The 13,658-nt window shown below is 42.0% G+C and overlaps 1 protein-coding gene across 2 annotated transcripts in view; it reads left to right on the forward strand.

The window, feature by feature from the left end:
- Positions 1–608: 608 nt before the first annotated feature.
- The window catches only part of MTR (5-methyltetrahydrofolate-homocysteine methyltransferase), a 126,629-nt gene continuing 113,579 nt past the window's right edge, over positions 609–13,658 (forward strand). For both annotated transcript variants that reach the window (XM_055425744.2, XM_055425745.2), the window contains exon 1: positions 609–1,065. In XM_055425744.2, coding sequence (XP_055281719.2) covers positions 1,032–1,065 — 34 coding nt within the window. In that variant the 5' untranslated portion in view covers positions 609–1,031. The remainder of the gene's footprint in view (positions 1,066–13,658) is intronic.

Genomic DNA, 13,658 nt, shown 5'->3' on the forward strand with positions numbered 1-13,658 from the left:
GTGGGGATATGATGTAGCTTGTCTGTCTTTGCATTTCAAGTGTGTAGTCTAAAGTCTGACACATAGTGTGTGCTTAATAAATGTTTATTGTCAAAAAGTGACAATTAACATGCATATATGTACTTCAGAGTTTCCCAGCACGTTCACACAATCCTACTACTAATCCCTACAACAACCTTGTAAAATAGTAATTATCATCACCCTATCATTTTCTATTTTATAAAGTGTAGAGCGGAGCCTGAGATTATCTTGCCCAAAGCCAGTTAACAGTAAAGCGTGACTAGTACCTACTCTTCCAGACTTCAAGTATCAGCCTCTTGACATCATTAATACATTTTGAAGTCAGCGCCAACTTCGTACCAGGATTTAAATTTGGGGAGACCACTGGTGGCCACACTTTCAGACGTCGGACTGAGATGCTCAACTCCTCGGAGGGGTACCTGGGATCCTGAACTACATCTCCCAGAAATCCCGAGGGGGGGGAGGGGGGCGGCAAAGCCTCATGTGAGTGGTTGAATCGGTCAGCCAATAGAGTCGCTACGAGCTCCTATAGACCAATCGCGGGCCTGAAGGGGCGGGACCTCCCACCGCGAGGCTGGATTGCGCGCAGAGTAACAGTATTCTGAGTTACCCAAACCCACGGGGGACTGCGAGCCCTGGCCCAGCTCCGCGGCCGCCACGTCGTCCTCCTCTTCGGGTCCAGCCCGCGTCCTCCTCTCGACTCGGCCTCCGGTCGCGCTGTTTTAGCCACCGGGCCTTTGCCGAGGACAGGCCAGGTGACCGAGAAGAAAGCACGTGTTAAGCAGCGGTCTGGGCAGGGGGCCCTCCTGTCAGCGCCGCGCGGCGCTCGGGCCCTGACTGAAGCCCCGCTGTCGGGTCTGGTTGCGGGGAGGCCCCTCAGTGTCCCTGGGATCCCGACCTTCTGTGAACTCCTGGCCGGGCGCTGGCTGGAGTGACTCTGGGCAGTCACGTGTGGAGGGTGCGTCTTTTCGGCCGAGTCCCCCGGCCCGAGGAGGAGAGGACTCCGCAGCATGGCCCCCACGCTCCAGGACCTGACGCCGTCTGGTAACTCCACTCCCCGCGCTTCGGTGGTTTATTACCTCCTAATCCCTAGGGTGATTCAGTTACCACCCGGAGACACCTGGTTAGCTTTCCCGGGGCGGGCGGCGCCTCTGAACGTGCGAACCCTGAGGTCCCCTGTTTCCTCGCTGCCTGCGTTCCTTCTCTCCCCCACCCACCCGGCTTCCTCCCCAGGTAGACAAACCATCAAATCCACAAAGCACGCCCCGACCGGTGCCCCAGAAACATTCTGAGCACCAGGGTAACGAAACTTTTCAGTTTGATGTACCGTCCGGGCCTTATAGAAGTTATGCATGATTGAACGTTTTTATTCAATATGTTTATTGAGCATCTAAGCCAAAGAAAGTTCAGGTGCTGAGAAATAAGGAAGCCCAGAAAGCTATTTAAAACTGCATTGACCTTTTATTTTCCACTTCGAGGTTACAACAGTAGTTCTGCCAACTCTAGTGTGTGTAAAATCACTATGTTCGAATAGATTAGCGGGTATTCAGTAGGTTGGGATGTGGTGTTGGAGAAGACTCTTGAGAGTCCCTTATACTGCAAGGAGATCCAACCAGTCCATTCTAAAGGAGATCAATCCTGGATGTTCATTGGAGGGACTGATGCTAAAGCTGAAACTCCAATACTTTGGCCACCTCATGAGACGAATTGACTCACTGGAAAAGACTCTGATGCTGGGAAAGGTTGGGGGCGGGAGGAGAAGGGGACGACGGAGAATGAGATGGCTGGATGGCATCACCGACTCTGTGGACATGAGTTTGAGTGTAATCCGGGAGTTGGTGATGGAAAGGGAGGCCTGGCGTGCAGTGATTCATGGGGTCGCGGAGAGTCGGACACGACTGAGCGACTGAACTGAACTGAACTGAACTGGGATAAGGGGTAATAATAATTCCAGGTGATTTTGATGTTGGTGACTCTCACATTAAAAATGAGGAAAAAGAAAACTAACACAAGAATTAAGTATATCAATATTTTCAGTTTTACAATGAGCCCTAGGTCTTTAATGCCCTCCCTGATTGTAATTTGTGAACAAATATACCTATTAAAACTTGTGAGGTATGAAGAAGCAAATGAAGAAACAAGAGAATCAGTAACAAGGACATAACAGTAGATGTGACAGATAAGGATCTTCAGCTCAGGAATTCCATAACTCTGAAATTTTTCAGGGGTGAGCTCAGTTCAGTTCAGTTGCTCAGTCGGGTCCGACTCTGCGACCCCATGAATCACAGCACGCCAGGCCTCCCTGTCCATCACCAACTCCCAGAGTTCACTCAAACTCATGTCCATCGAGTCGGTGATGCCATCCAGCCATCTCATTCTCTGTCGTCCCCTTCTCCTCCTGCCCCCAATCCCTCCCAGCATCAGTCTTTTCCAGTGAGTCAACTCTTTGGCCAAAGTATGGAGTTTCATTTTTCGCATCAGTCCTTCCAATGAACACCCAGGATTGATCTCCTTTAGAATGGACTGGTTGGATCTCCTTGCAGTTCAAGGGACTCTCAAGAGTCTTCTCCAACACCACAGTTCAAAAGCATCAATTCTTCGGCGCTCAGCTTTCTTCACAGTCCAACTCTCACATCCATACATGACCACTGGAAAAACCATAGCCTTGACTAGATGGACCTTTTTTGGCAAAGTAACGTCTCTGCTTTTTAATTTGCTGTTTAGGTTGGTCATAACCTTCCTTCCAAGGAATAAGCGTCTTTTAATTTCATGGCTGCAGTCAGCATCCGCAGTGATTTTGGAGCCCAGAAAAATAAAGTCTGACACTGTTTCCACTGTTAGTGACCGTTTTATTCTAGTTCAGTTCAGTTCAGTCGCTCAGTCGTGTCCGACTCTTTGCAACCCCATGAATCACAGCACGCCAGGCCTCCCTGTCCATCACCAACTCCCGGAGTTCACTCAAACTCATGTCCATCGAGTCGGTGATGCCATCCTGCCATCTCATTCTCTGTCGTCCCCTTCTCCTCCCGCCCCCAATCCCTCCCAGCATCAGAGTCTTTTCCAGTGAGTCAACTCGTTGCACGGAGAAGGCAATGGCAAGCCACTCCAGTACTATTGCCTAGAAAATCCCATGGATGGAGGAGCCCGGTAGGCTGCAGTCCGTGGGGTCGCTAAGCACGACTGAGCGACTTCACTTTCACTTTTCACTTTCACACATTGGAGAAGGAAATGGCAACCCACTCCAGTGTTCTTGCCTGGAGAATCCCAGGGACGGGGGAGCCTGGTAGGCTTCCATCTATGGGGTCACACAGAGTCGGACACGACTGAAGTGACTTCGCAGCAGCAGCAGCAGCAGCAACTCGTCACATGAGGTGGCCAAAGTATTGGAATTTCAGCTTTAGCATCAGTCCTTCCAATGAACACCCATGATTGATCTCCTTTAGAATGGATGGAGGTTCGTGACATTGTTCAGGAGACAGGGACCAAGACCATCCCCATGGAAAAGAAATGCAAAAAAGCAAAATGGCTGTCTGAGGAGGCCTTACAAATAGCTGTGAAAAGAAGAGAAGCGAAAAGCAAAGGAGAAAAGGAAAGATATAAGCATCTAAATGCAGAGTTCCAAAGAATAGCAAGGAGAGATAAGAAAGCCTTCCTCAGTGATCAGTGCAAAGAAATAGAGGAAAACAACAGAATAGGAAAAACAAGAGATCTCTTCAAGAGAACTAGAGATACCAAGGGAACATTTCATGCAAAGATGGGCTCGATAAAGGACAGAAATGGTATGGACCTAACAGAAGCAGAAGATATTAAGAAGAGGTGGCAAGAATACACAGAAGAACTGTACAAAAAAGATCTTCACGACCAAGATAATCACGATGGCGTGATCACTCACCTAGAGCCAGCCATCTTGGAATGTGAAGTCAAGTGGGCCTTAGAGAGCATCACTATGAACAAAGCTAGTGGAGGTGATGGAATTCCAGTTGAGCTATTTCAAATCCTGAAAGATGATGCTGTGAAAGTGCTGCACTCAATATGCCAGCAAATTTGGAAAACTCAGCAGTGGCCACAGGACTGGAAAAGGTCAGTCTTCATTCCAATCCCAAAGAAAGGGAATGCCAAAGAATGCTCAAACTACTGCACAATTGCACTCATCTCACACGCTAGTAAAGTCATGCTCAAAATTCTCCAAGCCAGACTTCAGCAATATGTGAACCGTGAACTTACAGATGTTCAAGCAGGTTTTAGAAAAGGCAGAGGCACCAGAGATCAACATCCGCTGGATCTTGGAGAAAGCAAGAGAGTTTCAGAAAAACATCTATTTCTGCTTTATTGACTATGCCAAAGCCTTTGACTGTGTCGATCACAATAAACTGTGGAAAATTCTGAAAGAGATGGGAATACCAGACCACCTGACCTGCCTCTTGAGAAGCCTATATGCAGGTCAGGAAGTGACAGTTAGAACTGGACATGAAACAAGGACTGGTTCCAAATAGGAAAAGGAGTATGTCAAGGTTGTATATTGTCACTCTGCTTTTATTCTAAGGTCCTGATAAATGGGACCATTAGAATTATTCATGAAACAGGTGGATATGTGACTAAGAAACATTTTATCACTCTTGCTTTTTAGTGAGACCTATATCTCCCATAGGGGTATCATTTATGTATTTGAACAGTGTTTTTTACTGATGACTTCTGACCTTCCTTTTCCCATGTAATTTAAAAGGAAGTATGTGATTTCTCCTTTATCTGAATATATCTGGAGCAAAAACCCCTGAAGATTTAGAATAGTTTGAATAGTGATCTTTTTACAGCAGATGAAAGGAAGATTGTTAAGTGTTTGAATCTAGCTCAGCTTGCTGACCCCAAGGCTCACCTCCACAGCTGAACACCAGGTCAATAAGGTTAAATCAAGCCTTGGGCCCCTGAAGGAGCTCTGAGCCAGACCTGAAAGACTTCAGAATTATTCCTGCTTCTCTTTATGTAGGGAGCCTGTATGTTGGATGAAAATCAGTTTTAACTTCCTAAAAACCCTTACTTATTGAGGTCCAGTCTTAGTGAAGCTCTTGGATGAATAAAACTGGAAATTCCTGAATCTCAGGGTTAGGCCTTAAGACTGAGTGTCCGTGACCTCAGGCCATGGTTGTGGGCTGGCGAATACTTGTTGAGAGAAAAGTTTTAACTATAGTGTGTAAAGATTGCTTAGTTTCATTGTTGCTTACTACTACTATGTATTGGGTTGGCCAAAATGTTCAGGTTTTTCTGTAAGATGTTGTCTGGAACTCAGGTGATAAATGATTAATGAAAGAGTAAGTAAATGAGCCAGTGAATTGCTCTTAGCCAGTTCAGTTCAGTCGCTCAGTCATGTCCGACTCTCTGCGACCCCATGAATCACAGCACGCCAGGCCTCCCTGTCCATCACCAACTCCCAGAGTTCACTCAAACTCATGTCCACAGAGTCGGTGATGCCTTCCAGCCATCTCATTCTCTGTCGTCCCCTTCTCCTCCCACCCCCAACCTTTCCCAGCATCAGAGTCTTTTCCAGTGAGTCAACTCGTCGCATGAGGTGGCCAAAGTATTGCAGTTTCAGCTTCAGCATCAGTCCTTCGCAGGATTGATCTCCTTTAGAATGGACTGGTTGGATCTCCTTGCAGTCCAAGGGACTCTCAAGAGTCTTCTCCAACACCACAGTTCAAAAGCATCAATTCTTCGGCTCTCAGCTTTCTTCACAGTCCAACTCTCACATCCATACATGACCACGGGAAAAACCATAGCCTTGACTAGACGGACTTTTGTTGGCAAAGTAATGTCTCTGCTTTTTAATATGCTATCAAGGTTGGTCATAACTTTCCTTTCAAGGAGTAAGCGTCTTTTAATTTCATGTCTGCAATCAGCATCCACAGTGATTTTGGAGCCCCAAAAAATAAAGTCTGACACTGTTTCCACTGTTTCCCCATCTATTTCCCATGAAGTGATGGGGCCAGATCCCAAGATATTTGTTTTCTGAATGTTGAGCTTCAAGCCAACCTTTTCACTCTCCTCTTTCACTTTCATCAAGAGGCTTTTGAGTTCCTCTTCACTTTCTGCCATAAGGGTGGTGTCATCAGAGGTTATTGATATTTCTCCCGGTAATCTTGATTCCAGCTTGTGCTTCTTCCAGCCCAGCGTTCCTCATGATGTACTCTGTATATAAGTCAAATAAGCAAGGTGACAATATACAGCCTTGACGTACTCCTTTTCCTATTTGGAACCAGTCTGTTGTTCCATGTACAGTTCTGACTGTTGCTTCCTGACCTGCATACAGGTTTCTCAAGAGGCAGGACAGGTGGTCTGGTATTCCCATGTCTTTCAGAATTTTCCACACTTTATTGTGATCCACACAGTCAAAGGCTTTGGCATAGTCAATGAAGCAGAAATAGATGGTTACACGTTTCTAATCCTTCCCGGTTTCATTAGAATTAAAGGGGAAATAGTATATTTCAGAAGTGGAATATTGCACAGGCAAAGAGGTGTCTCCAAAATGTAGCAAGTTGGTGCAAACTGGAAGTTAGAGATTCAGAAATGAAGTGTCTTGCAAGGGACTTACAGGGTAGTAGTAAGATAGTCTTTAATATAGTCAAGTCAGGAAACTGCTGAGAAAAGTGTTGGGATCATTTGCCTATGAAAAATTCTTTTCCTTGCTCTGTGTTTTTCCCAGTTAGTGCAGTGGATGTGGGAGTCCTAAGTAAATCAGAGCTGCATGGGATCATTCTGTGTACAGAGTAAATGTGTTCCTGACATATATTACTTAAAATCATGTGTATTTGGGGTTTATTGGTTTATGGCATCATCTTGTCTTTAGGATGGTTCTTGTCTTAAAGAGCCATTATTTAGGATGGTTCTTAAAGGTGATACTGTCTGATTTATCCACCTCAACATCTAATTGGTCCTTTAACCAGTTAATACCATGTTTTTTACTCTTTGGAGCATTTACTATGAATCACGGTGTCATTGCTGGGAAATAAAACATTAATGGGTAGAAAAAAAATCACCCAAGTAAAGTACATTGACTACGTCCTCTCAAGCTGGGAAAAACATTGTGATCTCTTAGGCTCACTAGACAAGGATATTCCTTGTGTCTTTCTCTTTTAGACTGTTATGTATATATATCATCCCAGGTGGTACCTGCAATGCAGGAGATGCAAGAGACTCGGGTTCTATCCCTGGGTCGGGAAGATCCCCTGGAGAAGGGCATGGCAACCTACTCCCGTATTCTTGCCTGCAGAATCCCATGGACAGAGGAGCCTGGCAGGCTACAAGTCCATAGAGTCACAAAGAGTTGAACAGGACTAGAGCAACTGAGCACACACATATATATCTTAAACATAAAAATACTTCTCAGACAGTGTTGTAACTAATCAGATAATTGAAGGACCTGCAAAGCTATATTTTTATGTTCAGTTGTGAAAGATGTTAGGGAGAATCTTTGCTATTTAGAACCTAACTAGTTAGGAGTAAAATGTATGGAATGTTCTTAGACCTAATGAACTGAATACAGACAAATACCACTTTTTTAGCTGCTTATGGAAGAGCGACATTTCAATGTCTGCTCACCCTGTCAAGGGGAAGAATTGTTAAGGTGACTTACTGTCATAACAAGGTTCTGGAGGAGCAGTGGTAATTAGAAGCCAGTGAAAGCTAATCTCCTACTGGAAAACATTGGGGAATCCATGAAGATTAGAACAGTGAATGATTATACCAATACACATGGGAGGAGGGTTTTTTAGTTTCTCTTACCTTAAATCCTGTGTTATCCCCCAAACGGTAAGTAAGGACATGGAAAAGGTAGAAGCATTGGATTTTTAAGGACCTCAATTGCAGAGGATTTTTGTATTCAACTGTTATAATTCCCACTCATATTTGTTTTAATATGTGTTCCCGTTTACCTCTATTTTCTGTTCACAATTCTCTTGCTCCTGTTTCACGTATTTCATCATATTTTTACATTTCCTTGTAGACGCTCGTCTATGTATATATTTTTCATTTATATAAATAGAATCGCAGTAGTTAGCCATTTCTGACTTCCTCACTCAATCAATAGAGCAATGCAGTGGTAGATCGATCTGGTTACCACTCAGTAGTATTCCACACACAAGCATCCTGCACATTTGACTTTGCCATTTCCCAGGGTTGTCTCCAATTTGCGACTTTTCTAATATCCTCTGATGTGTTCTCTATGCATCGGTGGAGCCTTTGTTTGGGAAATACACTCAGTTGTGAGACTGTTGAGTTTTCCACAGGCTTAATTTTATTGACTCCTGCTAGGTTGCTCTCCAGAATGACTGTATCTGTCTACGTTCCAAAAAGTAAGGGTTCTGATTTTCTTTGGTATTATCCAGTCTTCTAATTACCGCCCACCCATTGCATATGTATTGCTTTTGTCTTGTTTTAACTCATGTCTCTCTGATGGCTTAGAGTTGGAGCGTCTCTTCATACACTTGTTGAGTATTCAGTTTCCCTCCCTTGATTTGCCTATTCACATCTTTTGCCCATTTTTCTGTTTAATTTCTTACTGATTTGTAGGAGCTCCTGGTATATTATAAATTTTAGTCTCTTTCAGGTTTTTTTTTTTCCTTCCTTTGGCTGTGCTGTGTGGTTTGCAGGATCTTAATTCCCTGACCAGGGATTGAACCCTGGGCCCCCAGCAGTGAAAGCACAGAGTCTTAACCACTGGACCGACCACCAGGGAAGTCCCAGTACCTTTCAGTTTGACATTGCAGACTCTTCCTTCAGTTGATTATCTGTTTATTACTTTTGTCAGTGGTGACTTTCATTTGACAGAAATCCTTTGTTTTTATGTAATCAAATTTACTTTAAAAAAAAATTATAGGTTGATCTATTTAAGTCTTTAGATGTCTTGCCATGGGCTAAGTGAGAAGATATTCTATATCTTACTTTCCTTATTTTATAATATCTTGTAGTATATAATAATATTTTGTAGGCCAAGTCGTCTCTTTCTACTTTTTAAAGTTAACTTAGCTCTTTCTGGGCTTTTAGTCTTCCACATAAATTACAGAGTAAGTTGGTCAAGCTTCTTATTTAAAAAATTACGTGTTTTGTTTAGAGTTTTTTAAAAAACCTTTTGTCTGTTATGTATATGATGACTCTTAACAAGCTATCAGAATTTGTGTGGGGATGGAGTTGTTTTATGGTAAATGGTGAACTTTCTTAAAGATTGAAAGCAATTCATATTTCTGATTTGAAAAGTGAATACATTAGAGGCCTCTTGGAAAAATGCTTAGACCTTTTTTGAAAATAGGACAAGTTGGGGCACACTCCATTGTCAGATCTGCAGTGAGTAGAGAAATGCCAAACCAACTCTGATGAAGGACACCAGGGTGGGCGGAGGTAGGGCATTTCTTTTGTTGTTATGTTAACTTTCCTTTCTTATTTCTATCTCCTTAAACTCTTGTGTACATGGGCAGTGGAGGAGATAGAAGTACAAAGACATGTAAATCATATGGTATTTACTGATCATTTTGGTTGATGGTAATGATTTTAGTTGCTAAGTCGTGTCTGATTCTTGAGACCCCACAGACTGTAGCCCGTTTGGATCCTCTGTCCATGGGATTTTTCAGGCAAGCGTACTGGAGTGGGCTGCCATTTTCTTCTGCAGGGGATCTTCCTGACCCAGGGATTGAACCCCAGTCTCCTGCCTTGCAGGTGCATTCTTGACCAACTGAGCTACCTTCCTGATAAACTACTCACCATTTTGCTGATGCCAAAGACATATTTCTTTGGGGATTTTTTTTTTCCTCAAAGGTTTGAATACTTTTTTGTTTATTTTTTAAGACTTTTTTTCAATGTGGACCATTTTTGTTTTTTTTAATTTATTTTTTAATTGGAGAAAGATTGTTTTACAATGTTGTGTTGGTTTCTGCCATACAACAAGAATCACTCATAATTATACATATATCTTCTCCCTCTTAAAGCCTCCCTCCTCTCCCCCTACCCCACCCATCTTAAGTCATCACAGAGCGCCAGGCTGGGCTCCTTGTGTTATATAGCAACTTCTGTTTTACACTTTATTGTTGTTCAGTCACCAAGTTGTGTCCAACTCTTTGCAACCCTGTGGACCGTAGCATGCCCTGCCTCCCTGTCCTTCACCGTCTCCCGCAATTTGCCCAAGTTTATGTCCATTGAATTGGTGATGCTGTGTATATGCTGATCCTGCTTTCTCCATTCATCTGCTCTCTCCTTTTCCCACTGTGTCCACAAGTCCATTCTCTATATTTACATCTCCATTCCTTCCCTGCAGATAGGTTCATCAGTTCTGTTTTTCTAGATTCCATATATAAATGTTAAAAATGATATTTGTTTTTCTCTTTCTGCCTTTCTTTGTTTAAATAGGTTCTAGGTTCATCCACCTCACTAGAACTGACTCAAATTCATTCTTTTTTATGGCTGAGTAATATTCCATTGTTATTTGTGTACCACATCTTTATTCATCTGTGGATGGACATCTAGACTGATTCCATGTCCTGGCTATTGTAAATAGTGCAGCAGTGAACACTGGGGTACGTGTTTCTCTTAGAATTGAGGTTTTTCTCAGGGTCTATGCACAGTAGTGGGATTGCTGGATCATATGGTTGTTTTACTCCTAGTTTTTAAAGGAATCTCCATACTGTTCTCCATAGTGACTGCATCAATTTACATTCCCACCAACAGTGGAGGAGGGTTCCCATTTCTCCACATCCTCTGTAATTTTTATTGTTTGTAGATTTTTTTTGATGATGGCCATTGTGACTGGTGTGTAGTTTTCATTTACACTTTTCTAATAACTAATGATATTGGGCATCTTTTCATGTGTTTATTGGCCACCTGTATGTCTTCTTTGGAGAAATGCCTGTTCAAGTCTTTTGCTCATTTTTTGACTGGGCTGTTTGTTTTTCTGATATTATATTGAGCTGTATGAGCTGCTTATATATTTTGGAGATTAATCCTTGTCAGTTGTTTCATTTGCAATTATTTTCTCCCATGCTGACTGTTGTCTTTTCATCTTGTTTATGGTTTCCTTTGATGTGCAAAAGGTTTAAAGTTTAATTAGGCCCCATTTGTTTATTTTTGTTTTTATTTCCTTTACTCTTGGAGGTGAGTCAAAGAGGATCTTGCTGTGATTTATGTCCAAGAGTATGCTGCCTATGTTTTTCTCAAAGAGGTTTACAGTTTCTGGACTTACATTTATTTAAGTATTTAATCCATTTTGAGTTTATTTTTGTGCATGGTGTTAGGAAATGTGCCAGTTTTATTCTTTTACATGTAGCAGTCCAGTTTTCTCAGCACCACTTATTGAAGAGGCTGTCTTTTCTCCATTGTATATTCTTTTATTCTTCCTCTTTTGTCAAAGACAAGGTACCCATAGGTGCATGGGTTTACCTCTGGGCTTTCTATCTTATTCTGTTGGTCTGTATTTCCGTTCTTGTGCCAGTACCATACTGTCTTTATGACTGTAGCTTTGTAGTATAGTGTGAAGTCAGAAAGGTTGATTCCTCCATTTCTCTTTTTCTTTCTCAAGATTACTTTGGCTATTTGAGGTCTTTCCATAAAAATTGTGAAATTGTTCTAGTTCTGTGAAAAATACCATTGATAGTTGATAGAGATTTCAGTGAATCTGTAGATTGTTTTGGGTGGTATGATTATTTTCACAATATTGATTCTTCCAATCCAAGAACATGATTCTTCCAATCCAAGATGTCTTGTGTCATCTTTGATTTTTTTCATTAGTGTCTTATAGTTTTCTGCATACAGGTCTTTTGTCTCTTTAGATAGGTTTATTCCTAGGTATTTTATTATTTTTGTTGCATTTGTGAATGGGATTGTTTCCTTAATTTCTCTTTCAGATTTTTCATTGTTAGTGAATAGGAATGCAGGGATTTTTGTATATTAAGTTTAGATCCTGTGACTTCACTATTTTCATTGACTAATTCTAGTAATTCTGGTGGCATCTTTAGGATTTTCTGTGTATAATATCATGTTGTCTGCAAACAGTGAGGGTTTTACTTCTTATTTTCCTTCTGGATTCCTTTTATTTCTTTTTATTCTCTGCCATGGCTCTGTTTTCCAAAACTATGTTGAATAATAGTGGCAAGAGTGGGCACCTTTTTTTGATGTGGACCATTTTTAAAGTCTTTATTGAATTTGTGACAGTATTGCTTCTATTTTATGTTTTGTTTTTTTGGCTCTGAGGCACGTGGAATCTTAGCTCCCCAACCAGGGATCAAACCTGTGCCTCCTTTGTTGGAAGGCGAAGTCTTAACCACAGGACTACCAGGGAAGTCCCTTGAATACCTTGGCTAGCCAACACGGACTATTGTATAGCACATGGAGCTCTGCTCAGTGTTACGTGCCAGGGGAGGAAGGCTTTGGGGAGAATCCTCACATGTATATGTATGGCTGAGTCCTTTTGCTGTTCTCCTGAAACTACCACAGCATTGTTAATTGGCTATACACCATTACAAAATAAAATGTTTAAAGTTTGGGGAAAAAAAATTAGATCGCATGCTTGCATGCATGACTTACTCCTTCCTCCAGCTTCCCTCCGCCACCACCATGTCCACACCCTGTGTTCCCACCAGTTGGGTGATTCAGTCACACATGTTCTCATTTTAGGAAGGGTTGCAGCTACATTCTTTGAAAAAGAAAGGAATTCAGTTGAGCATATAGGTTAAAGTTTTTAATTTTTCTTTTTATTCCCCATCTGAAAGGATCTCCATGTAAATGTTTTCGCTGATTATTGTGTTTGCTCTGCCACATTCAAGTTCATCTCTAAACCTGCAAACATGCCATTCCTGCCTCTTGCCCAACATGAACAGAGCTGAGAGCTTCAGGCTTCCGTGATGCTTTTTCTTAACCCACTGGACCTATAGAGTATAGAAAGCAACCTTCAGAGTTTCAATCCTAGCTCTATTTTTTATTAGCCATGCAATAATAATGATGTAATAGGAGTTGCTAACATTTGTGGGGTGATTATGCCAAGGTTATATCTCTCATGACTTTTATGAGAGTCCCAGTTGTTAACATCTGGAATATGCCTTCAAATGCATCATCTCGTTCTGTTGTCACATATCCTGTGATAAGGGAAAACACAGTCTGTCCAAAACCCCATATCTACTTTTGAGAGCTGGGACTAAAACCCAGATTTCTTGACTTTTTTTGTCCTGTTCCCATTAGCTTAATCATATCAAATTCTGGGTGCTTCTTAGCTGAAGGACAGCCACATCATGGGGTGTCTAAATTAATGCCACACCTGAATTGCCTTTGTTGACATTAATTGGAAATGACCAAACCACTGCCCAGTTGCCTACCAGTCTTTCTATTATACATGTCTCATTGAGCCCTGCCTTTTCATCACACTTCCAGGAAGTGATTTTTTTTTCCTTTGATGCTTGAGGTACTACTGCTCAGATTTTTGGATCTTAACTTTGTTTCTTTTTCAGTTTTCTTATCCCTATTAGCTCAATAAACAAAATTAGCCAGTTTTGGAAAGGAATAGTAAACCCTGAAATAAACATAATGCCCTTTGGGAAAGAAACCAGATACCAACAAATTTACTTTACAGGTTGCTAGAACAACCTTTCTGAAGCCTGTTAAGGAGTAATTCA

Source organism: Moschus berezovskii, chromosome 12 (assembly GCF_049115385.1).
Source record: "Moschus berezovskii isolate FMDL1 chromosome 12, NW_MosBer_1.0, whole genome shotgun sequence".
NCBI lineage: Eukaryota > Metazoa > Chordata > Mammalia > Artiodactyla > Moschidae > Moschus > Moschus berezovskii.